At 42.6% G+C, this 25,159-nt stretch overlaps 1 protein-coding gene across 20 annotated transcripts in view; it reads left to right on the forward strand.

The window, feature by feature from the left end:
- The first annotated feature begins 525 nt into the window (after positions 1-525).
- The window catches only part of lrch1 (leucine-rich repeats and calponin homology (CH) domain containing 1), a 210,005-nt gene continuing 185,371 nt past the window's right edge, over positions 526-25,159 (forward strand). For 16 of the 20 annotated variants that reach the window (XM_076747011.1, XM_076747021.1, XM_076747016.1 and 13 more), the window contains exon 1: positions 526-1,001. In XM_076747011.1, the coding sequence (XP_076603126.1) occupies positions 779-1,001 (223 nt within the window). In that variant the 5' untranslated portion in view covers positions 526-778. The remainder of the gene's footprint in view (positions 1,002-25,159) is intronic. The other 4 variants (XM_076747019.1, XM_076747029.1, XM_076747032.1 and 1 more) reach the window with 1 other exon arrangement.

Consider the following 25,159-nt stretch of genomic DNA (forward strand, 5'->3'; position numbering starts at 1 on the left):
AACCAGAAACGTATCAGAAAAGAATTCAGAATAAAATATCTGACCGTTTTGGCAGAGTATTGTTTACTCATTTGTTATAACATTGTTTACCATTTTTGTTAGTCTTTAGGATGTTGAACAGTGAATCCAACACACACAGACACACACACACACACACACACACACACACACACACACACACACACACACACACACGCACGCACGCACGCACGCACGCAAACAAAACACAGATTAACATGGCCAGTCATATGTCGGTAATATTCTAATGGAACGATGAGACTGGGATGTGTCTTTTGTCATTTAAGAATGAAGTCTGCACCTTAGTTTGCATGAATACACAGATTTGTTTATATTTATCATTCTGTCTTTCATTTTGTATTAACAATTAAGATAAATGTCAAAACAAATGAGTCCAGTTCTAAATGTTCATTACAGAAAATAAGGTTTGTGTTAATAAAGATCACTTAGTATACTAAGTAACTATGCAAGTTAATAGAGTGGCATATATTTTATTTTGAAAAGTTCATGACCGGATGCCTCTTTTATGTGCGACGCGTAATGTACAGCGCAGTTAGAGACTGACGCGTCGGCGACAATCGAGGGGGAAGCTGTTGGCGCGGAACGGTACAGTACCCCGATGTTAACCGTAACGTTACCTAGCCCCGCGCGGCATCTCTCTCTCTCTGTCTGACTCTCTCTCAGACAAAACCCACCCACCCACACACCCACACACACACACACACACACACACACGGAGAACAACGGAGAGGGGTAGGTTATGGCGACGTTGGGTCCGGAGTCCGCCCGTCCCCCTCTTCCTCAGTTCGGTTCCTCGTCGATCCAGACCCACATCGGCAGCGCCAGCCTGCCACCCAACCGGGGCTTGGAGCGTGCGCTGGAAGAGGCGGCGGCCAGCGGCGTCCTTAACCTCAGCTCCCGAAAACTTAAGGAATTTCCCCGGACAGCCGCCAACCACGATCTGACGGACACTGTGGAAGCAGGTATGGCTCTCCTCCCTTTTTAGCTTTGAAAAACTGGGCGGTAACGACTCTCAGTAATGCGTTACAGCCGCGCGAATACTTTCCTCCATTGACCCTTTAACGTCACAGTGCTGTGATTTCACAGCCCTGGTGGTTAGAAGGTTATTTGCCTTGTGGGTCATTTGTGTTATGTGTGATTTAAATCGAAATGACAGTCCATACATCACGTACATGTTTGCTTCACCTGGACCAGATGCACAATTGAATGTAAATCCTCCAAAGAACATTATTGGTTGCCAGTTGTGTGGGCACAGTGACACCAAATAACCTGTTGTGTGTCACCCTAGACAGGATTTGTGCGATTGTATAAAAAGGAATAATGAAAAATGTCCTCAAGTTTCCAGTTTGCACTAAATGTCAGCAGGATGTGACTGTTTAGAGGGCCTCCAGTGGAATTCCCCACCACTTCCTTTTGATCCATACAGTTCTAAATATGCATGGAGACCATGGTGAGCCCAGACTGACTTGGTTTTTTTATTTACAGGAATCATGTTAAATCCATTTTTAGGCTTAACTTAGGCTGAGAACACATAGTTTGCACCAGGGGTTCTCAAATGTATTACTCAAAGGCCCGCATCTTGTTTTTATTCAAGGTCAGAGGTCCTAATACCTGGAAGTAAAACAATAACATTTAATCAGTTAATTAAGTCACATCTCTGGTGATTGGGCCTGCATGAAATTGTGGCAGACAAGGGTGCTGGGGGATGGAGTTCAGCAGGGTAACAGCTCTGGGGAAGAAGTTGTTCTTGTGCCTGCTGCTGCAGGAACGGAGGGTCCTAAACCTCCTACCAGATGGCAGGGGAGCAAACAGTCTATGGTTGGGGTGGTAGGTGTCTCTGCTGATGCTGTGTGCCCTTCTTAGACACCGCTTGTGCTGGAGGTTAGCTGGGCACCTGTGATGTACTGGGTGGTTTTCACCACCCGTTGCAGGGCCTTCCGCTCAGAGGCTGTGCAGCTGCTGTACCATACTGCAGGTGGTCAGAATACTTTCGATGGTGCAGTGGTAGAAGTTAACTAGGATTTGATGAGCCAGGTTAACTTTCTGGAAAAATGGAAAATGTTACACTCAACATATTGTAGCTTATTCATAACACAAGGTATGACAGGGATATTCTCCAATATGTTAGTCCAAGGGTCAGAATTTTTCTAAGCAGACACTGTGGTGGCCAGAGTTTGAAAAAAAAAAAAAAAAAAAAAAAAATCAGGCTCACCTAGTTTGGTTTAATACTTTCACTTTACAAAATCCACAGCAAACTACAAACAACTAGAAACAAATGAATATCCCAACAAAAACCTCCTCTTCTGGATCCCAGGATCAACCAAAAATGAGTTTGAGACTCAATACAACAGTTGACCTAAGAAAATAAACCCAAGTGAAACTTTTTGCATTTGATTGTTGATCATAGTAGAGTGTAGACATCTGAGGGGAACTAATGGGTCTACGAGGGGCCAAATAATTCAAAGGCTGCTTCATATTCCTTTGTTTTGCTCCACAGTAAACTTGTCCCAGATGACCTGACAGGTCTGAATGATGCGTGACGTACAAGTAAATCAGAAATGTTTTTCAGTCTGAGAACTTACAGTGCTGTATGGTCAATTAATAGGATTTCAAAATCTACCCATTATTCAATGCCATAACTCAGGAAGAAATTTGGTTTGATAATGAATTGGTGACACTAATCTTCATTGTCCACCTTGAAACTGTGGTGATTGTTTAAATCTTGAATAGGGCTGGGCGGTATACCAGTTCACACCGAATACCGGAATAAATTTTTGGTATGATATGAATTTTTAATATACCGCCACACTGGTGTATGAGATTACACAACGTTTAGAACGCTGCACTGCGCAACACTGTTTCAGATGGGACCGTTTTCAGTGCTGCGCTTCTAAACACGCACGGTGCGGGGCGTGGTGAGGGTAAACTTTAGTGCTCTGGTGTTATGTTACGGTGAAATGGATGGGATAGACATTGAAAGTTGAAATTGAAGCTGCAGAACTAGTAGGACATGATGACACAGAAGAACTTATGCCAAAAAGAGGAGCCGTGTCTGTTGTTTTTTGTGGTTAAAAAAAAAAAGAGCAATTGTTGTTGGGTTAAAGTTGTCGCCGGAGGCGGCAACACTTTCAAATTGCTCCACCACCTTAGCCAAAAGTATGTCTTGGAATATCAAGAATGAAGTTAAGGTCAGTGTCCTACACATCAGCAGGTGACACAGGAAAAGAATAAGAAAAACCGAGCCAAATGTCACTTCAAGGTGCGTTTACTAGAGGGACTCCCTTAGGGATGGGAATCGTTAGGATTTTTATGAATCTGATTCCGATTCCGGTTCTGCTTATCGATTCCAGTTCCTAACGATTCCTTATTTCGATTCCAAAATAGTAAAAAAATAGAAGGTCAAATGTTTATTTAACAAAAGTAACTTTATTCCTTTACCTTTTAAGAAAATGGTAAACAAAAATAAAATCCTGTCTGAGCAGCATTAGTGCTAAAATACTAAACTGCATTGCATTCACTGCAAAACAGCAAATAAATATCAAGAAATAAAGTGCATTCAGTAAATAACAGCTGCTTACAATCAGCAAATATCCCTGAGAAATAAACTGTGAAATAAAAATTAAAGTGCATCCCGTGGTGCACTGTACATTCATGTCTGAGCAGCAATGAGGTTAACAGCTGCTTAAAATAAAAGTAAAACATCCATGAGAAATCAAAATAAAGTGCATCCTGTGGTGCACATTCTGCACATATATCATGTCCAAGCAGCACTGAGGGTAAAATGCATCTGAAATGTATTCAGTGCATTTTAGCTGTTCGCAACCAAAAAAAAATCATAAAAAACCCCACAAAAGTTTGTGTTAAAGTGTCCAACTCAACAGTTCTTGTTAAGAAAAATCAGCATATCAGCCTTTTCTGGTAGTATGCGTGATCTCTCTGCGCAAATGGTGTCTCCAGCAGTAGAGAAAACCCTCTCACTAGGGGTTGAGGATGCTTGTACACACAAATACGAAAAGGCCATCTCTGATAGAGAAGGGTACGTGGCTCTGTTGTTCCACCACCAGGCGGCAGGGTCATCAGACATCAGCAGTGGTGGTATCTCTTGGTACATCATCAGCTCTGTCTCAATTTGATGCTGGATGGATGTGGTTCTGCTTGACAGGATTTCAATTTTCAGGTTGTCTTCATGAGCAAAAAGCTCCTCCAGTGGAGACTTTGTAGTCCTCTTGCAGGGAGGTGGCGTATTCTCTTCCTCACTCTGCTCTCCTTCTTCTTCTTTATTCTCTCTTTCGTCCTCCCCCTCTGACAGCATCACACCATCTTCTCCACAGTGCTGCTCTGTTGGCTGCTCAGACTTAGTCAACTTTCCTGCCATCATCTTCTCCTTGACCCGCTCCCATACAGTGCTGTCCTCCACAGTGTATTTGAAACATGGGTCTACTGCAGTGGCCTCTTCAAGAAAACTTCTGATGTCATCATTTTGGTACCGCTTTGACATGTTTTCCCAGAAAGCCTGCTTAAGGGTGGATGCAAAAACTGTGTCTTCTTCTTTCACAGTGTAATGCGTCTCAAGTTTCTTCAGAATTGGCAGGATCTGACTGCATGTAGGACTTCCTTCAGACGAAACACACAGTGTGGATGTGTACAACACTTTCATCAGCTGTATGAACTCCTCTGCCTTTCTGAAGTCTTCATCTGTCAGTTGAACAAGCCGGTCCCTCTCCAATGGCTGCCTGAATTGCAGGAAATTGCTCGAGGAATCTTTCCATCATCATGTAGAGGGAGTTCCAATGCGTCCTAACATCAAGGATCAGGGCATGCTGAGGCAGACAGTATGACACAAACAGAAAATAACAGGAAAAAAGATTTATTATTATTCTGCACTAATTAATTAGCTGTTCTGTAAGACAAACTCTGAGGGATACTTACTGAGGATTTTCTGTTTCTCTTTGAGCACAATCTTTGCCATGGATGACCTCTTCATCCAGACCACAGCATCTCTGATCTTGGCCGTCCGTTTGGCTACTGATGGAACAGTACACAGAGTACACACATTGTGCTCCCAGATTTAGTGTATGTGCAAAACAGGCTAGCTTTATGAATTGTAGCCTTTTTATTGCCACATTCATGTTTGTTGCATTATCAACAGTGACAGCTGTGATTTTGTTGAACTCTTGCAAAATGTCACTAATCTCTTCAGCCACCGCTGGTCCTATTGTGATGTATAGACTGCTTTTGTTCTGAGAACTTTCTGTTTCATCTTTCCCTCAAAGACATAGTGTGCTGTCACTGTAAGATAATAATCTTTGGTCAGGCTTGTCCAGCCGTCACTGGTTATGGCAACTTTGCTGACATCATTGAGCTCAGATATAATGTTTGACTTTTCCACCTTGTACCAGGCAGGAATTAAATGATTTGCCAAAATATCTCTGGAGGGAGGTGTGTAGTTTGCATTCAGGGCCCTGGTCATCTCCCTGCAAAGAAAGATTCAACATAACAGTAACTGTTACTATACAAGTTTTCTAGCATCAAATCTTTTATTTTATTCTACAAACTTAAACCCCGTCCATTTCCGACCTAAATCACATTCTTTTGTTGTTAGGAAATCAGTAATACAGTGTGGCAGTGGCAGAAATACACAATTGCAAGAGTTGAAAATATTTTAAATGAATAAAGAATGCCTGCATTGTGTTTATTCTATTTTATAGATTCGTTTTGATTTAATTCTAACAAGGTCATTCATTTTATAGTTGATATGTCATTGACGTTTGCAGGGAAACAAAGCCTACACAATATGAAATACAGTATTTTTGCCACAGGATTTAGGATGGAAATAGGCGACGTTACATTATTTAACTTACCTGAATGACAGAGATTCGACGACTGAGAAAGGACGTAGTCCTTTGACTACAAACTTTGTTACCACACCGTGACACTCCTCAGTTTTCTCTTTTGTCAGCCTCTTTTTCGCCAACGTGAATGGTGTCTCTGTTGGGGCTACTGGCAAGGTGCTAACACTGCTTGTAGCAAAATTAGCACTGACTGTGTCGGGTGTTGACATCCGCAGTACATCAAACACTGTACAATCTTTCAGGTTGATGCCATGCAGTTGCAAATATTTCTGCAAATTTGACGTGCAAGCTGTCTTGCAGCTAATTAGCTTATGGCATATGTTGCACCTTTCTTTTTCATCTCTTTGTCTTTCAAAATGAAGCCACACTTTAGAGCGTTTTCCATGGCCCATCATGCATAGTTAGCCCAGTTAGCCACAGCTTTTTCCTCTTGTTTCTCCAGTGTTTTTTTTTTTCCTCCGGCGTGTTGAAGTCAGCGTGAATGTGTGCGTAGTCACGCAACAGACAGGTCCTGACTCCTGGCAGACAGGTCCTGGCAGATACGCAACCATTGTGAAAAAGGTTACAAATACGTCCAAGAACCAATGAGCAGAACCAAAAGTAAATATTTTTTATGGGTACCTGGTACCCGGCGGTTTTGATTCCGTTCCTACTTGGAACCGAATTTTGGTACCCAACCGTAGACTCCCTATGACAGAAAAAGCAAAAAGGTGGATCGAGATTACAAACTCTATCACTAGCCACGTAGCCAAAGACATGGCCCGCTTAACACTGTAGAAAAGAAGGCTTCAGCAGATGATCAAGACAGTGGATCCCAGGTATGAAATTGCAATCCCCGACTTGTACCAATTATCCTGTTCAATACGAGCACCGCCTCACACTAGGAAGCACCAATCCTAACTTGTAGCACACCAGAATGACGGGGAGAAACTCAGCTAAAAGCCTCTACTAAGCATTGCCACCCAAACGAAACATAATTCATACAGCAATAAATTATGCCTAATTTACAATCTAATATTACTGATATACTATCTCTGGGGTTACTTCCTTCTGGATCATTGGTGTTACTATGGTGAATTTGGGCACTGCCCCTTGAATCTCTTGACTTTGACTGGTTGATAGAGGGGTTGATCATTCAAATTGACCGATGGGTTGCTGAGCTGTTGACCGGTGTAAGTGCGCAGTTAGTTTCACCGCTCCGTCTCATTTACACATGAATGGACAGAGCGCTCACGGAGGACACTGCCGACCAGCCTGAGGTGTTACTTTACTATTTTATTTGCATTTTGTCCTTTTATGAGAAATAAGAACAATAGCAAGCAGAAAAAAAGCCTGAAAAAGGGTTTTCAACAGGGGAGTTTCTCCGTATGCTTGGACGAGATAACAGTACTCTGCCCAGATGCGCCCAATGAGCGCCGGGACAAAAATGTGTTAAATCATCTGTCTTCCAGATGAAAGAAAAAAAAAAAAAAAATACCGTGATATACCGTGAAGCCGTTATAATTTTGAAAAATACCGTGATATACATTTTTGGTCATACCGCCCAGTACTAATCTTAAATCAACCCTTACTGACACAACTAGTGTGGAGAGAACATTATAAACAACTCTCACTGTAACTAATACAATGCAGTTAATATTAGGATTATTGCAGAAGACTCAGCTAGGTGCCTTATAACCTGGCAACTGAGACCCTATTTACACCTGGTTAAAGTGTGATCTGTATCCAGACACGTTTTCTGGCTAATGAAAAAGTGATATGCATTGTGGTCCAAATGTGATCGAATCTGCTTGAGCACATCTGATGGTTGGCTGGTTTGCATTTTCTTCAGATCTTAGGGAGGTGTAAATGCAGTCCTTGCAGTGTGCTCGCATCCATACGTAACATAAAATGAATAAAATACAGTAAGAAATGACTGTGTGTGCGACTGCGTTTCACTCATTGTATAGTTGATCTGCTGTTATACTGCCTACATGCTGTTACTGCAGCATGTTGGGCATTTGTTGTGAAATGGAAATGGCATGTAGAGCTGGAATATTTAATATTTTCACATCTAACTCAGGAATTATCTTCACAGGCCATTATGACAGGCGAGACTTAAATATGTTGTACTTTAAAATATTTCCCAGTAAAAAAACAAACAAAAAACAGCAGCTATTGGACAGTAGAAACTGGTTTTGTGACTCTTGTTCGTCATGTATTACTGTCAACACAGTCACTGCTGCGGTGCTCCAGAATCAAATGTATGGATATTTTTCCAGTTTGATTCTAAATTCAAATTTAGAATATTCGATAACAGCCCTAGTACACATTAGTTACATGAGACCAGTGACACTTTCCGCAATGAGGCAGAAATTTGCATGGAATATTCTTTATACCATACCATAACTAAAAGTGGAATTACTGCTCTTATGACTAACTTATATTTGTGAAAAACTCCCCAGTAACTAAATTATCCAGAGGTACTGTGAGGACAGCACTGTGCATTTGCTGCTTGTTTCTGTGTGCTTAGCACATTACATTGATTGTGTGTCCCACACCATCTGTCTTTGTTTTGAATCAGTTTTCTGCCGCTGCAGTAGAGCTGCTAAGCTGCACTTTATCAGTTAAAAGACCAGCACCACAGTCCGTGAACCCTGAGCTGAATTCACATGCTGGGTTTCTATGTGACAAAAAGACAGTTATTTTCTCTTTCTGTGGCAGTTAGGACTTTGAACACCCATGGTTTCTCTCTCTTTTACTAACCCTCGAAGACACATGTCCATGTGTTTTTACAGGGGCTCTCTCTCTCTCTCTCTCTCTCTCTCACACACACACACGCACACACACACACACACACACACATACGTGTATGAAAAACATAAGATGTAATTTGTTACAAATTCTTTAATAGCATGTATTTGTGTATTTGAAATACTTGAAATACATAACATGTCAATTTATTTTCATGTCAGACACATTTTTATTCCCAGGTTTAAATAGCAGAATAAAATCTGTCCAACAATTAACCTGATCACAGTCTTGAGCCTGTGCAAATGAATCGTTTTTCATATGTGTTCCTCATGACCAGAAGCATGAGGGAAGAAGCTGCTTTGGTGTTTGGTGCAAATTTACCCAAAGAAAATAGGCATGTAATATGATCAGATAAAAGAATGTTCTCAAAAAATATAACTAAGCATACGGAATAACAGCTATTCTTAAAATATAACTAAATATATAAACAAGAATAACAGCAATTGTTAAAGATATGACTAAGTACAACTAAATATATTGTTATATGATGTGTATTATAATATATACAGTCAAGCCCTAGATTATTCATACCCCTGGCAAATTTTGACTTAAAGTTACTTTTATTCAAGCAGCAAGTTTTTTCTTGATTGGAAATGACACAGGCATCTCCCAGAAGATAATAAGATGATGTACAAGAGGCATCATTGTGGAAAAAAAATATTTCTCAGCTTTTATTTACATTTTAATAAAAAGTGTCCAAAATTCTTCATACCCTTCTCAATAATCAATTGAGAAAAACCTTTATTGAGGGGAAGCAACATGGCGGCAAGCAGGTAGGACGTGCCTGTAGGTGCTCTTGCAACAAACAGCCAAAATCCTGTATTTAACTGCTCACTACTCAGAAATAACGTCAACCAGAATACAAAGAGTCTGAGACGACACAAGGACAACGTAAATGGCCAACCGAAAGACAACGAAAAAACTTCCAGACAGACAGGGAGAAAAGCCTGAAGAAGCTAGCATGCCGCAGCCATGTACACAGGCAACAGCAGAAGCTAAAGCTAATGACGAAGGAAGGAAAAGCGTGTTCTCATCGAAATTTGATGGGGTTCTGTACGCTATCCAAGACATAAAGACGGAAATACATGACTTTGCGGGCAGGCTATCTGAGGCTGAGCACCGAATAAGCAACACGGAAGATACCGTAGGGGACATGCAGAAAACGGTGCACACTCTGGAGACGCAGGTGGAGACGCTCAGCGACAGGCTAGAAGACTTGGAAAATCGACACAGGAGAAGTAACCTTTGTCTAGTAAACCTCCCAGAAAAGGCAGAGGGGACAGACGCTGTGAAGTTTTTGGAAGAGTGGTTACCTGAAGTGTTTGGAGATTCGCTGTCGGGTCTGGTGATTATTGAACAAGTGCACCGAATTGGCAGGCTGCCAGCTGCTGAACAGCGATTCCCCCGCGTGCTAATCATGAAGTTTTTGAAATTTCGTGACCGGCAAAGAGTGGTGGATGCCGCCAGAGAGAAGAAAACAGTGATGTACAAACAACACAAAGTGATGTTTTTTCTGGATTTCTCCATGGAGGTGCGCAGACAACGGAGGCAGTTTGATGGTGTGAAAAAACGTCTACAGGCGCTGAACATTGAATACAGGTTCAGATACCCGGCAAAACTGACCATCCGGCACGGAGGACAGATCATGACCTGCAGCATTTCAGAAATGTAGAGACTCATTGAAGCCCACAACAAGACAAGCGGATAAGAAGAAGCCATTTAACAAACGATAAACTGAGTGAGTGACTGGAATAAATCTCTGCTAGGTAACATCATGTCCCTCTCAAAAATCCCAGGGTTTTTTGCTACAGGGCGAAATTCAAAATGGCGTCCGGCACCATCGCTAAAAAATAACTTTTCATGCGGATGACCTAGAATCACGTGTGAAGACACTTTTTCATACAAGTCAAACATGAGGATTCCAAATCTGACACCAATTTAATCCTATGACCTTGATTTGACCCTGAAATTCAAGATAGCTGACATCTAGTACAGTGAAAACTTAACTTTTGTTTAAAAAAAAAGGGGGGCCAGTGAATATTGTTTTTGCATAATATAATATAATATAATATAATATAATATAATATAATATGCACACACACACACACACACATATATATATATATATGTATATATATATATATTAAAACATAATATTATAGTGCATATTGCCTCAGTCATTCTTTTGAGCCCACAGTGAGAGGAGCTAGACATTTGTTTGTGTGTGTGCATGCATGCATGCTTACTGAAGGAGTATGGAAGAAAACTATATACCAACAGGGACAGATAGACACTCATGTATTCTCCAGTGTGGCAGTCTGTGTAATGAAGCCACAGATTCTATTAAGTCAACCCAGAGATGGGAAAACATAAAACAAAAGGCATTGTTATGGAGTGGCCTTGACAAGTTTGCCTTGGCCTTGACAAGATTGGGATAAAGGTCCGATTGGAAAATGTGTCCATGAAGCATGTATGTTAATCCTATGTAATTCTAAGAAACTGGAACGAGCAAAAAAAAAGACAGATAAAACAAGAGACTGATTTATGCCCATCTCAGCCTTCTTCTACGCTGGATGATTGTTCCACAGCTGCAGACCCACCTGCCAAACGACTGCGATCAAGTCTTGGATACACGACAAAACAAAATGTGTCTGGTGTTGTAAGCCTGAGGACCCTAGGAACCTAAAAACAAAGCTGATGCTGATTTCCTATGATCCTGCATGGGCAGCTTTCAAGAGCCATACAGTTGCCCTGGATGATCAGACAATGCGTGACAGAATCAATTGCCTGATTGATTCTGCAGCTGATCAGCCCTATGCACTTGAGATCAGATATCACTATGCATGTTGGATGAAATATGTAACAAAATACAAGAAAATGACTGACGATGACAAACTCCCACATATGCACAATGTCACTCTACGTGAGGCACAGACGATGTTCTTAAATCACATCAGAAAAATTATTATTGAGGAACATGAGCTAAGGTCACTGCAGAGCCTCCCCCGAGACTACAACTCTATAATCTCCCAGTATGGCTTCCCAACATCCAGGGTTAAATCATCTTACATCAAAGACATCCTGACCCGGGAATTTGGGAGTAAGATCGGCTTCCATTCACGCCCAAGGAGGAACCAGAGTGACCTCGTCTATGACACGTCTGGGGGTGGGTCATATGTTGAAGCAGCACTAAACTCCATCGGTGTCAGTAATGAGCAGCTGGTGCACAATGTGGCTGAACGGATCAGGGATGATATTAAGTCTGTCAAACCCATCCGATGGCCACCAAGTGTTGAAGAGCTAGAGGAGGAGGAAAAGCTCTCACCTCTCTTGGTCCAGCTGCTATCTGCTTTAAGGGGGAAGAAGGAGGTAGATCGGTCTCCGTGCACACATTCCCTCACCTCTCTCATCACACAATATGCCATAAAACGACCCACCGCTACTGCCATCAATGCCACCATCACCCTTCATGGTTTAACTCGCAGCAAGGAGCTTGTTGACAGTTACTACAAGTTGGGCATGGGGATCAGCTACCGAGGCGTGCTTCTCCTGCGTGATGTCTGGACCATGCATGAGCTTGAACAGTGTTCTTTGTGTCCCAATGACATTGCTGAGGGGGTACCAAGTATCAGTATAATTGACAACAATGACTTTCAAAACGATACATTGACAGGAGGAGGTACTGGTCACCGCTGTAACTGGATGTTTGTGCAGTGCCTAGATCTTCTTGCACAGAAGGAGAAAAATATCCAGGATACACATGACTGCACAAAAGATGCAAAGCTGTGTCACAGGCTCTGACTGAGAAGGCATCGGAGATGCAGGCAGTTAGACCATATAGGACGACCAAGCGTGGAGAACCTCCCATCCGCCCTAAGCCCACTACTTTCTCATCAAGTACAGAACCTCAGTGCAAGCGGAGCATTATTCATACCCTTGTTTGTGCAAACAAGAATGGTGAACGCCCTGATGCAGCTGAGCAGACTATCCCTTCCTACAACGGGTTTCATGCCAGCTTGAATAAGGAGCAGCCAAAGAGCAAGGCTTATTCTCATATGTCTTACAATCAACCGCCGAACAAGTCAGTTGTGAATGACATCATGGAAAAGCTATCTCACATCATTATCACAAAACACATGCCCTTTGCCTTTTGGTGGGAGATCATCCTGTGTACGTCCTCGTCACTTTGCTCAAGGCAGAGAATCCAGACAAGTACCGTGACATTGTGCCCTTTCTTGGCCCTTTCCATACACAGTGTGTGATGATGAGTGCCATCTACAAGCACTACAAGGGGAGTGAGCTAGGAGATGTACTTGTCGCGGCAGGAGTTATTGCTGAGGGATCTGTTGATTCTGCTCTGAAACGCAAGCATTATAAGAGGGGGCTTCGTTGCTTGAGGCTGATGTATGAGGCACTTATGAGCCAGCTGACCAAGGAGAGCCTGATACCCAACCTCGCAGAGCAGACAAGAGACAATCTTGATATTCTGAGGAATACAAGTCTCTCCCAGGAAGTCCGTGCTGCTGCTCATTCAGCTCTGTAGGATGATGCTGATCTCAAGGATCTTATCACCAACCTTTTCTCCCAAGTAGAGGTCAGTGACATGGCAGACTACTGGAGGGATTTCCTGTCGATGACAGACGCACTAATGCAGAATGTGCATGCAGTCCATATCTGCAACTGGGAAGAATATGTCAGCTCTCTGCATGCTATGCAGCCGTGGATTGTAGCATATGACAACAATAAGTATGGGAGGTGGCTGCCTGACTTCTGGGCGATGCTGACAGCTCTCCCTGCTGAACAGGTTGCCTTCCTTCGTTCTAACTTCAGTCAGTCCATCACAGGTAACCCCTATTCCAACATGGCTTGGGACATGTGGACTGAATGCACCATGAACAAGGGCAGCAAAATGAAGTCAGGTTGGCTCTCCATCCTCCAAAATGAAAAGCAGCTACTGGTGCATTCCAGAAAAGTCAACAATGTGACCCGCATAAGATCAGCACACAACTCTCTTGCCACCCGAAAAACAGCAAAGTGGAAACATGCAGAAAGTGAAGCACATGCGCATGCGAAAGGATGAGCAGTGTGTGCATAACCTGCTTGCCTGCATGGAGGAGTTCGACTCATTCCCGTTCAATCCAGCCTCACCCACACTTCGTACCCTACAGTCAGCCATGCCTGCCTCCGATGAGCTCATTGCGGACTTTAAATCAGCCCATTCTGCAGGAGAGGAGAAGTTGAACATCTTCTTGCAGGACCGGGTGTTCAGCAAGAATAAATCCCTCCATGAACCTGTCAGTTTGAGCTAACGTTTGACATTTTCCAAGGATGCATGCGTAGAGAAACCCGGCGAGGAACTCAAGGCAAGAGCTGCTGAAATGGAAAGAAGCGCTCTCAAAGCAGTGATCAGCCTGGTTGAAGAGAGTCAACTTGTCAACCTCCCTTAACTGCTGGAACATCGTGTTGTTGAGGAATGTGTGGCCTTATTCAACCCCAATGGCACATACAGGAAGACACAGAAGAGCAAGCTCATCCAGAAGCTCTCCCTCCAAACCATTGATATTAAACAACCCTATGTTGCTCTCGTTGACATGGGCATGATCTGGAGGATGGCAACTCCGTCAGAGGAAGATCGGCAGACCCAAGACGGCAGCCCATACAAGTGGTTGGGCTATGTCCAAAAGGTGTCATCCATCATCCTCGCCCGCCACTGTGGTGCTCACCGTATCATCTGTGTGAATGATCCCTATGATGCAGCCTACTCCACTAAAGATGATGAGCGAGACCTGCGGGTACAAGGTAAGGTACATGTACCAAACACGTGCATGAAATTGGATGACCCCTTCCCATCTGCAAAGGCTTTCAAAACGCTACTGTGTAGTGTCAGCAACAAGGAATGGTTGCAAAAATTAATTTGCAGCCACCTCACCGACCTGGCACAGAATGTCAATGCAGAGATTGTCTACATTGCATGAATTTGTCAACACAACAACCAATGGAAGACTACAGCATTGAGCAGTCCGAAGCTGACACCATCCTCTTCACTGTTTATGCAGGTCTATGGAAGTCAGGCTATAGTGGGCCTGTTGTTATTGATGCAGCTGATACCGACGTCTACGTCGCAGCCTCGGTCATCTCACAGAAGCTCCCTGGCATGTTATGCATCAAGAGAAACAAGGAGACAGTCCTCTGCCGTGGCCTGGTGACAGAAGAGATGGCAGACTGCATTGTCCAGCTACACTGTTTTACAGGCTGTGATGCCAACTCAGGGTTCTATGGCAAAGGAAAAACATCACTGTATGACAAGGTGGCAAAGAGCTCTTTGGCACGGCAGCAACTCTCTCGGTGTGGCGATAGCCTTCACCTTGAAGAGGAGATAGGGCAACAGCTATTTGCATTCACAAGACAGGTGATCTATGGAGACAAGAAGAGTAACACCATGGCTGAAGCCCGTGCTTCCAAGTGGAAGACAATGAAGAGAAAATCTTTTATTCGTCTCCCTCCAGATGCAGACAGCTTACGCCAACACTGCCTCCGCACCAACTACTTAGCGTATCTAGTGCGCCACCCCACACTGAAGCACCACCCCTCACCACTTGGTCATGGTTGGGAGTTGGTGGGTGGTCACTGCCGTCCTGTACGCCACACGCGGCCTGCTCTTCCAACTCATCTACCTGCACCAGGGCCAGTTGAAGAGGATGAGGAAGTTGAGATTGAGGAAGATGAAGAGGAGAATGATGATGCACAGAGGAGGAAGGTGGAGTCATCTGAATCTGATAACTCAGAAAGCAGTGACACAGAAAGCTCTGATTCAGATTGATAAGTGTGATGGAGCTTCGATGTCCATTAAGGAAAAAAAACACACACACAAAAAACACACACAAAAAAAACCCTCTCCGGGAACCATCACCTTACCGTGGTGGAGGGGTTTGTGTGTCCCTATGACCCCTGAGAGCTATGTTGTCTGGAGCCTTGTGCTCCTGGTAGGGTCTCCCATGACAAACTGGTCTCTGGCAAGGGGCCTGACGAAGAATGGTTCAGGGCAGGCCAGCAGGCCCTGAGGGGGCACCCCCCCCCCCCCAGCTGACTGACTATCTGGCAGTGGACTAACAACCTACTCCAGAGTACCCCTCCTTGTTACAACTGACTGAAAATATAAACACCAAACACTGCAAATTAAGTTTTCTACTGGATGCCGGCCATCTTGAATTTCAGGGTCAAATCAAGGTCATAGGATTAAATTGGTGTCAGATTTGGAATCCTCATGTTTGACTTGTATGAAAAAGTGTCTTCACACGTGATTCTAGGTCATCCGCATGAAAAGTTATTTTTTAGCGATGACGCTTCTTGGTTTCAAATAATTTATTTTCGCAGATATATGATGTTACGTATGAATCCATTGTGATTTCAGATCATGGCCCAGTTAAGCTGACATATAATATGCCCAAATTCATTAAAGGTCCTTATAGATGGAGGCTGCATCCAAAATGGTTACATGATACAAAATTCATGAAATTTGTTGGGACCAGTATTGATGAATTTTTTAATACAAATGCAAATGAAACAACTGCCTCTGTAAAATGGGAAGCCTTTAAGGCCTACCTAAGAGGACAAATGATTAGCTACACGAGCTCTATTACCAACAAAATTAATTTAAAATTACAATTACTTGAAGACAAAATCAGGAAACTAGAGAAAGAAACATATGAAGATAATGCAAACACAGAACCCCACCAGCAGGAATTACTCTTACGAGCGCAATACAATGAACTATCACTTTCAAAAGCTGAAAATAGCTTAATCCACTTAAGACAAACATTTTATGAACAAGGGGAAAAATCTGGCAAACTATTGGCTTGGCAAATCAAGAAACTGCAATCGAGCAAGGCCATCAATAGTATTTTAACAGTTTCAGGGAGTCACTGATGCTAAAATTTTGGCAAAGGTTTTAGCATTAAGATTAGATGAACACCTACCAGTGATCATTAACAATGACCAAAATGGATTTGTGAAAAACAGACAAGCCTTTCATAATATACGGCGACCATTGAATATTATACATGTAAAAAATGATGAAAAGGATACCTGCATTCTGTCGCTGGATGCAGAAAAGGCATTCGACAGAGTCGAATGGCCTTATTTATTTGATGTACTCTGTCGTTATAGATGTGGCCCTAAATTTTGTCGGTGGATGAAATGACTTTATTGTGAACCATCAGCTGAAGTTATTACAAATAATGTGACTTCAGAATCTTTCAGTTTGTCGAGGGGCACGCGTCAGGGTTGTCCACTGTCCCCATTGTTATTTGTTATGATTCTTGAACCCTTGGCAATATCAATCAGAAATCATCCAGAGATAAAGGGAATTCAAATCTCAGACCAAGAACATCAGATTTCATTATTTGCTGACGACATATTATTATATCTTTCAGACTTGAGGAATTCAATACCTGCCCTAGTTGATCTGATCCATCAATTTGGAACATTTTCAGGTTACAAGGTCAATCAGTCTAAATCATCGATACTTTTTCTCAATAAACAAGAAAGAAATAATCCAACAATCCAGCCTTCCAATTTACCTTGGGTTCAGATAGAGAGAGAAAATGCCAGAGGACTTACTCTGGACAGGTATCTCTATTCAGATTCTTTTAGGAGACTTAAGCAGAACACAGTTAATCCATTTATTAAAACCACAATTAGAGCTTGGTATGAATCACAGGACATGTTTGGTGAACATCCAGGGCTATCACAGTTCACTCCAATTTGGGGCAACGCATTATTTACACCAGGTAAATCAGATCCTGGATTCAGGTGTTGGGCGCAGTTGGGATTACAAAGGATCTCAGACCTTTACAAAGATAATACTCTTATGTCCTTCGAGTCTCTTAAAGGAAAATTTGGAATACCTCAGACTCATTTGTTTCGTAGTTTTATTCGCTCCAGGATGCAGTCATATCAATGTCCTCCTTTGGGTATCTTAGAAGAGATGGCAACATCAGATCCTTACAGTAAGGGAAAGATCTCAATAATATATAAGAAATTGGTAAACACAACTACAGAGTCCTCAAATTATAAAAGGTTAGCATGGATGGAGAATCTTCAAACAGATATTACAGAACAGGAATGGGAGACAGCTTGTTACTAAGCGCAAACAATATCTATTAATAGTAGATTTAAATTGATTCAATATAACTGGCTTATGAGAACCTATATAACTCCTGAAAAACGTAACAAATTTAACCCTAACATCCCAGACACCTGTATAAAATGTGGAACGGAGAAAGGTACCTTGTACCATTGCATTTGGAAATGTAACCGTATACAAGAATTTTGGAGAAGGATAATTAACACAATCTCTATCATTATAGACAAATAAATCCTGATGCGCCCGGAGATCTGTATTCTGGGACTTATTCCAGAAATGGTGGCCCTGAGAACTCATGAAAGTAAGCTGTTGAACCTCTGTCTCATACATGCAAAGCATCTTATTGCTAGACATCGGAAAAGTGTTCATTGTCCATCATTGAATCTATGGTTTGCCGAACTCTCCTCCTGCATAGCTGTTGAAAGGCTTACATACACAGTCAAAGGAAAGAGTCATATCTTCCACAAGATATGGGATTCATTCCTCAAATTTTTGGAATCAAGGCCTGACATCCCATCAAATTAAGCTGTAGCATCTACAAAGTGAGACCATACCCCCCTATTGGTAGTATCATTTGTCAACTATTATTGTTTTGTTATTTATCATCAATGATGTCTCAGAATTCATAGGTGGTCCGAGGGAGGGAGGGAGGGAGGGAGGGTTATGTTGTTCAAGGGTGACGCACAATGTTACATTTATTCTGTAAAAGAGATGTAATGTCTTAAAAGTTAAAATCAATAAAGATATGTGTTAAAAAAAAAAAAAAAGAAAAACCTTTATTGGCTATTAACCCAATCAAATGCTTCCTATGATTGCTGACCAGCTTTTAGCATGTCTCCACTGGTATTTTTGCCCATTCATCTTTAGTGATGAGCTCCAACTCTTTCCGGTTGGAGGGTCTCCTTGCCATCTCCATGATCTTTAGCTCCCTCCACAGATTCTCAGTTGGAGTAAAGTCAGGACTGTGGCTGGGCCACTACAAAACATTAATGTTTTTGTCCACTAACCATTTTTTCACCACTTTTGCTGTATGTTTTGGGTCGTTCTCATGCTGAAATGTCCACTGGTACCCAAGGCCAAGTTTCTCTGCAGACTGCCTGATGCTGTTGTTGAGAATCTTAATGTATTGCTCTTTTTTCATGGTGCTGTTTGTTGTGATTAGGTTCCCTGGTCCTTGGCTGAAAAACACCCCCAAAGCATTTGGTTCCCACCACCATGTTTGACAGTGGGGATGGTGTTCTTAGGGTTGAAGGCTTCTCCTTTTTTACACCAAATGAAGGATACATCATTGTGGCCAAACAATTCAATTTTTGTTTCATCTGATCATAAAACAGAAGACCAGAAGTCTTCTTCTTTGTCCAGATGAGCATTTGCAAAGGCCAAGCGGGCTTTTGTGTGCCTTATCTGGAGAAGCGGCATCCTCCTTGGTGTGCGTCCGTGGAGCCCAGCAGTGTGCAGTGTCCATTGGACTGCCTTGAGACGTTGCTGCCCGGACATTGAGCAGTTGGCTGTTAGTTTGAGGCCATACTATCTGCGGCAGGAGTTTTCGCACGTCATAGTGGTGGCTGTGTATATTCCTCCCTCTGCAAACACCGACGCAGCCTGTGACGTCATCAACTCCATGATCAGCAGGCTGCAGACTCAGAAACCACAGGCCCTCTTACTGATCTCTGGGGATTTTAATCATGCCTCTCTGTCCTCCACTCTGCCCAATTCATCCAGTATATCACATGTGCCACCAGAGACAATAAAACACTGGACTTATTCTATGGTAACACCAAGGAGGCATACGAATCATCACCCCTCCCCCCTCTAGGAAGAGCTCACAACCTTGTTCATCTCCTGCCTGTATACAAGTCCCTTGTTAACAGGCAACCAGCTGTGTCCTGCACAGTGAAGAGGTGGTCTGATGAGGCTGAAGAGGCTCTGAGGGACTGCTTCGATACAACAGCGTGGGATATATTCAGTGACTCTCATGAGGAGGACATTGATGGTCTGACAGACAGCATCACGGACTACATAAGCTTCTGTGTGGAGAACACTGAACCCACCAGGTCTGTACGGTGTCACTCTAACAACAAACCCTGGATTAATCCTGACATTAAGGCTCTCTTAAAGGAGAAGAAGAGGGCCTTCAAGTCAGGAAACAAAGAGGAGCTGAAAACTGTTGAGAGGGAGCTACGAAGGAATATCAGGGAAGGGAAGGACAGATACAGAAAGAAAATGGAGGAACAGCTGCAGGAGAACAACACCAGGGGAGTCTGGAGAGGCCTGAAATCCATCTCAGGTCACCAAGAGCCAAACTCCCAGGCGGCTGGGGATCCAAAGTGGGCAGATGAGCTGAACACCTACTTCTGTAGGTTTGAAGAAACATCTGCCCCTCCCCCAGCTGGCAATCAACGCCACCCCCCACTGCTCCTCCCAGCCCCCCATCCATTTCACAAGACACTCAGCCCCCCTGCTCCAACTTGTCCCTCACACCTCTCCAGGTGAGGAATCAACTCAGGAGGTTAAAGACCAGGAAGGCTTTAGGACCGGATGGCCTCAGTCCCAGGCTCCTCAGATCCTGCTCTGATCAGCTGAGTGGGATCATTGGACATCTGTTTAACCTGAGCCTGAGACTGGGAAGGGTGCCACGCCTCTGGAAGACGTCCTGCGTGGTACCTGTGCCAAAGACCCCACATCCCAAGGACCCTAGCTTCTACAGGAGGGTTGGAGGAGGATGACAGCCAAGCTGTCCTCCATGACAGACAATGACTGCCACCCCCTCCAACACACACTCACTGCACTGAGGAGCTCCATCAGTGACAGGATGCTACATCCGAAGTGTGTGAAAGAGCGGTATCGCAGGTCATTCCTCCCTGCAGCTATCAGACTGTACAATAAAAACTGCTCCAAATAATCAGTGCAATAGTCTGTGCAATAAGCTGTGCAATAACACATGCACATCTGTCTAGTCTAGTCTGTAAATACTATCTACAATTTCTTACAATTTTTTAAAATTTCTTTCTTTTATTTTTCTTAAAAAATTCTCATTCTTTTGTATATATTCTGATGTTGTTTCTAATTTGCGTGCACTTCTTATATTGATCTGCTCTACTGATGCTGCTGAAATCTGGAATTTCCCCTCGCAGGACAAATAAAGGGATATTGAATTGAATTGAATTGAATTGAATTGAATTGAATTGAATTGAATTTCTTGTACATCATCTTATTATCTTCTGGGAGATGCCTGTGTCATTTCCAATCAAGAAAAAATTTGCTGGTTGAATAAAAGTAACTTCAAGTCAAAATTTGCGTATGAATAATTTTGGGCTGGACTGTAATACATATTATATATTATAATAATATAATAAAAGTACAATATAACTAAGTATAAAAACAAATATTTACAGCAGAAAGAGTGAGCCAGAGCTATAAACTATATTACCAGAAAAATATATGCAAGTTGCAGATGAGAAATAAATGTAAACAATAAACAGCATGTGGAATATTGCAGTAGTGCAAATAATATGTAAAGACTGAATATTGGGGTTTGTGAGGTGGAGATTAACTGTTTACATTATTGTTGTACAGTGTGATGGCTCCCGACAGGAATGATTTCCCCGAAGTGGTCCCTGTGAGCTCCGTCTCCAATAGACTGCTCCAGCTCCGCTGTCTGCCCACGGGGTGGTGAAGAGGATGTTCAGGGTTATCCATGATGGATAAAAGTCTGTCCAGTGTCCTCCTTTCCACCTGTGGCTCTGGAAGTAGAGCAGCCGTCCACTTATCAGGAGGTCGGTCCTTCGATCCTTCTCCTCGGCAGTCCACATTCTGAAGTATCCTTGGGCAAGAGACTGAACTCAAAACTGCCCTCGATGCTGTGCCATCGATGTGTGAATTCATTTGTACGTCACTTTGGATAAAAGCGTCTGCCAAATGACTAATTGTAATTGTAATTGTAATTCCACCAACTCCTCAAAAGTGTCTAATTAGAATAAGTGTCTAAGAGTGCACTGGCAACAACAGACTGGTAAAAGATCTCCAACATCTTGCTGCACATGTTGAATGACCTGAGCCTCCTCAGTAAAATAGAGTCTGCTCATCCCCTTCTTGTAAAGAGTGTTGATGTTAGTTTTCCAGTTCAGTCTGTTATTGAGGTGCATACTCTGAGGTATTTGTAATCCTTCACCATTATGACATTCTCCCCCAGAATACATAGTGGTTGTGTGGTCGTCCTGTTCCTTCTGAAATCAATAACCATCTCCTTGGTCTTGGCCATGTTAAGCAGCAGGTGATTTCTACCAGACCATTCCACAAAATCGCCCACTACTGCTCTGTATTCCTCCTCTCGTCCATCCTTTATACACCCCACCACCGTTGAGTCGTCTGAGAACCTCTGTAGGTGGCACCATGAGGAGTTGTACTGGAAGACTGAAATGTACAAGGTGACGAGAAAAGGAGACAAATCAGTCCCCTGTGGTGCTCCTGTACTACTTTCCACGGTTTCAGACAGGACAAGTTTCAGTGATAATCATGATGTTGAGGTCCATAAGCATTCTGTGTGAGATGATCTGAGGTCGTAGCTCGTCCATTTTGTTTGCCAAGGACTGAACATTGGCAAGGAAAGTACTGGGTAGCGATTGCTGGTGCGTGGTTAGCTGTAGCTTAGTCTGTAGACCTCCGCGCTTCCTTCTCCTTTCTTTATGATCTCGCCACTGCCGACAGCCGGCGTAGCTGGGTTGGTCAGTTTTGTTGTCTTGGTGATTTTTGAGGGAGCTGAAGTTTGCTGTGTACACTGCTTTTGCATCGAAATCTTAAATCCAAAAGTGCTGTAGGAAGTGTTTGCAAAGATAATAATAATAATTTTAAATGTACCCATACACACACACACAGTGGACCCTGTGGATTCCCAGGAATGTGGTGTGGTATTGGGTTAGAGGAGGGTCTGTCCGCACAGTGCTTCTGCAACACCAGAGGGACACACAGACAGGATTAGAAAAAGAACCGCATTTAACAGACATTAAATATAAATGAGTATTTTCTTTAGATGTGACAATTTAATAGACAATATAACACCCCACAATAAAGTCCAAAAATTGTGTAGACATTCAGGACCTCATAGTTTGATATTCATTGACACATCTGGTAAAATCACGCTGATGAAATTATTTTTTGTTTTAAGACCAAAAAGCCCCATTATTTTACATAAACTAACAACCTGAACTTTGACTTGAATTTTCAACTTATTCAATCCATTCAGTCTATTGATTGAAGTGGTAGAGAACTGTATAGTGGAGATTCCCAATGCCTTATGCACAGTGAATGAAGCAATTAATGGAGGAGTTGATGGTTTTTCTTACAGTTGCGATCAACTAGAGAGATCAGACAATGAATGAAGAAGAGAAGATTAGCTGAGACCACAGTGGATTGAGATAGAAAATTGGACAATACAATCAGGCTGGACAAAACAAACATAAACTCCTGTCAGCCTGGATTAGCTCAGAGACCTTCAATGTAATATGATGTGAACAGAATAGAAATAGTACATTTCTTCTCAGGTTGGCTGTTTTGTTTCCATATTGCGCTTTGTTGCTTTTTGCCTTTTTAAAGCAATGTCAAAACTCTGCTATATACGGAAGCTCTGAAAGGCAAGGTGGAAAAAAAAAAATAAAACGGCGAATGTTTAAGTTTATCTCGTACGTACGAGATACTATCTCGTACGTACGAGATAACTCGCAATTATTTTTTTTTTTCACCTTGCCTCTCAGGGCCACTGACTCAGTTATTTTGGAGGAAAAAAAAAAATCTGAAACGAGAGGTTTAACCTTCTCAGTTACTTTAACTACAAATATCTGCTGTAAACCACAATGGGACTGAGAGATTTCTCCATAAAATATTTATATCACATAATTTTATATAGAATTATGAATGAAAGCTCCATTTGACAACACGTAGCTGTTCCGCCACTGACAGTATGCCACGTCATCCAGACTGACCTGCCATGCAAAAGTGAGCCGCAAGCGGCTCAAACATATTTGTAATCATTTTTATCAGGTGTTTGTCTTTTCAATCGATGCTTTAAAGTAGTGGGCTAATGCACGTCATGTAGCCTACTGACTCTTGCGACAACAGATTTTAGATTCAGATCGTGGTCGATTTGAGATGGTGGGTGGTGGTGGGTGCTGTACTACACCAAATCATATATTTAAAACATTAAAGAACATACATTGCTCGTAGATCGTGGTCGATTTGTTTTTGGTTTTTTTTGTTGTTGTTGTTTGTTTTTTTTACTGTGGTAACTAAGTGGCGTGCTCTGATTGAGTGGAGATGCAATCTATATCTGTCTATCTATCTATCTATCTATCTATCTGAGAATGTCTTTTTATTTGCGTTATGTCGGTTTGTGTAATTTATGGTACCACTCAATAGGGTCTGTGCGCAAGCCTCGTGACGTACTTCCGATTCCGCCTGAAATCGGCAAACCAGTTTCCGGTTTACTTCCCTCTCCAGTCAAAACAGCGCTAAAATAAATACAAGGAATGAAAAATGAATCGACATCCACGAAAGAAGACGAAGTATAATGTGAGAGGGACTTTTAAGTTCCAGAAGACGGTGGGTGGCTCTAATGAGCACTGTTGTGTGCCACTTTGTGCCGGCTCAAGTCGCTATAACAGCGAGCTTAGCTTCCACTGCTTCCCGAAGGACAACGAACTTCGTGCACAGTGGCTGTAGAAAATATGCAGGACGGGATTTTCGGTAAGTCAGCATACGAAGGTATGCAGCCGACATTTCGAAAATGCCCAAATTCGAAATACCCCCAAAGGTAGACGGGTTTTAGCAGCAAACGCAGTGCCAACACTGTTTGAATGGAACAGTTACACAGCAACCAAGACAAGAGCCGGTGTTTGGGATCGCCGCCCTCGACTGACATCAAGCCCAGAAACATCACCTGTGCCCTGATCTTTGTCTGACACTGAAATGGACATAAAGTCAACACAGTTAGCACAACAAGTAACAGTAAAGAACATACGAAGCAAACACAAAACTAAAAAATTAGCACGTTGTTAACGTCAGCTAGTCAGCTAACGTCACCAATAAATCACTTGTCCTCGTACTGGTGAACGTAACTAGAGATGTAGAGACGAAACCCTTTTTCCCGTTTGCTCTTCGGAGCAGGGGAGTGGGCATCCACGATACGATGAACATCGTTGATAGATATCTTTGACAGATTTTGCAGGCATCTTGTAAAGTTCATTGTGATGACTAGCTGACGTTAGCAATGTATGTTCTTTAATGTTTTAAATATATGATTTGGTGTAGTACAGCACCCACCACCACCCACCATCTC

Source organism: Chaetodon auriga, chromosome 13, assembly GCF_051107435.1.
Source record: "Chaetodon auriga isolate fChaAug3 chromosome 13, fChaAug3.hap1, whole genome shotgun sequence".
In the NCBI taxonomy this organism is placed as follows: Eukaryota; Metazoa; Chordata; class Actinopteri; order Chaetodontiformes; family Chaetodontidae; genus Chaetodon; species Chaetodon auriga.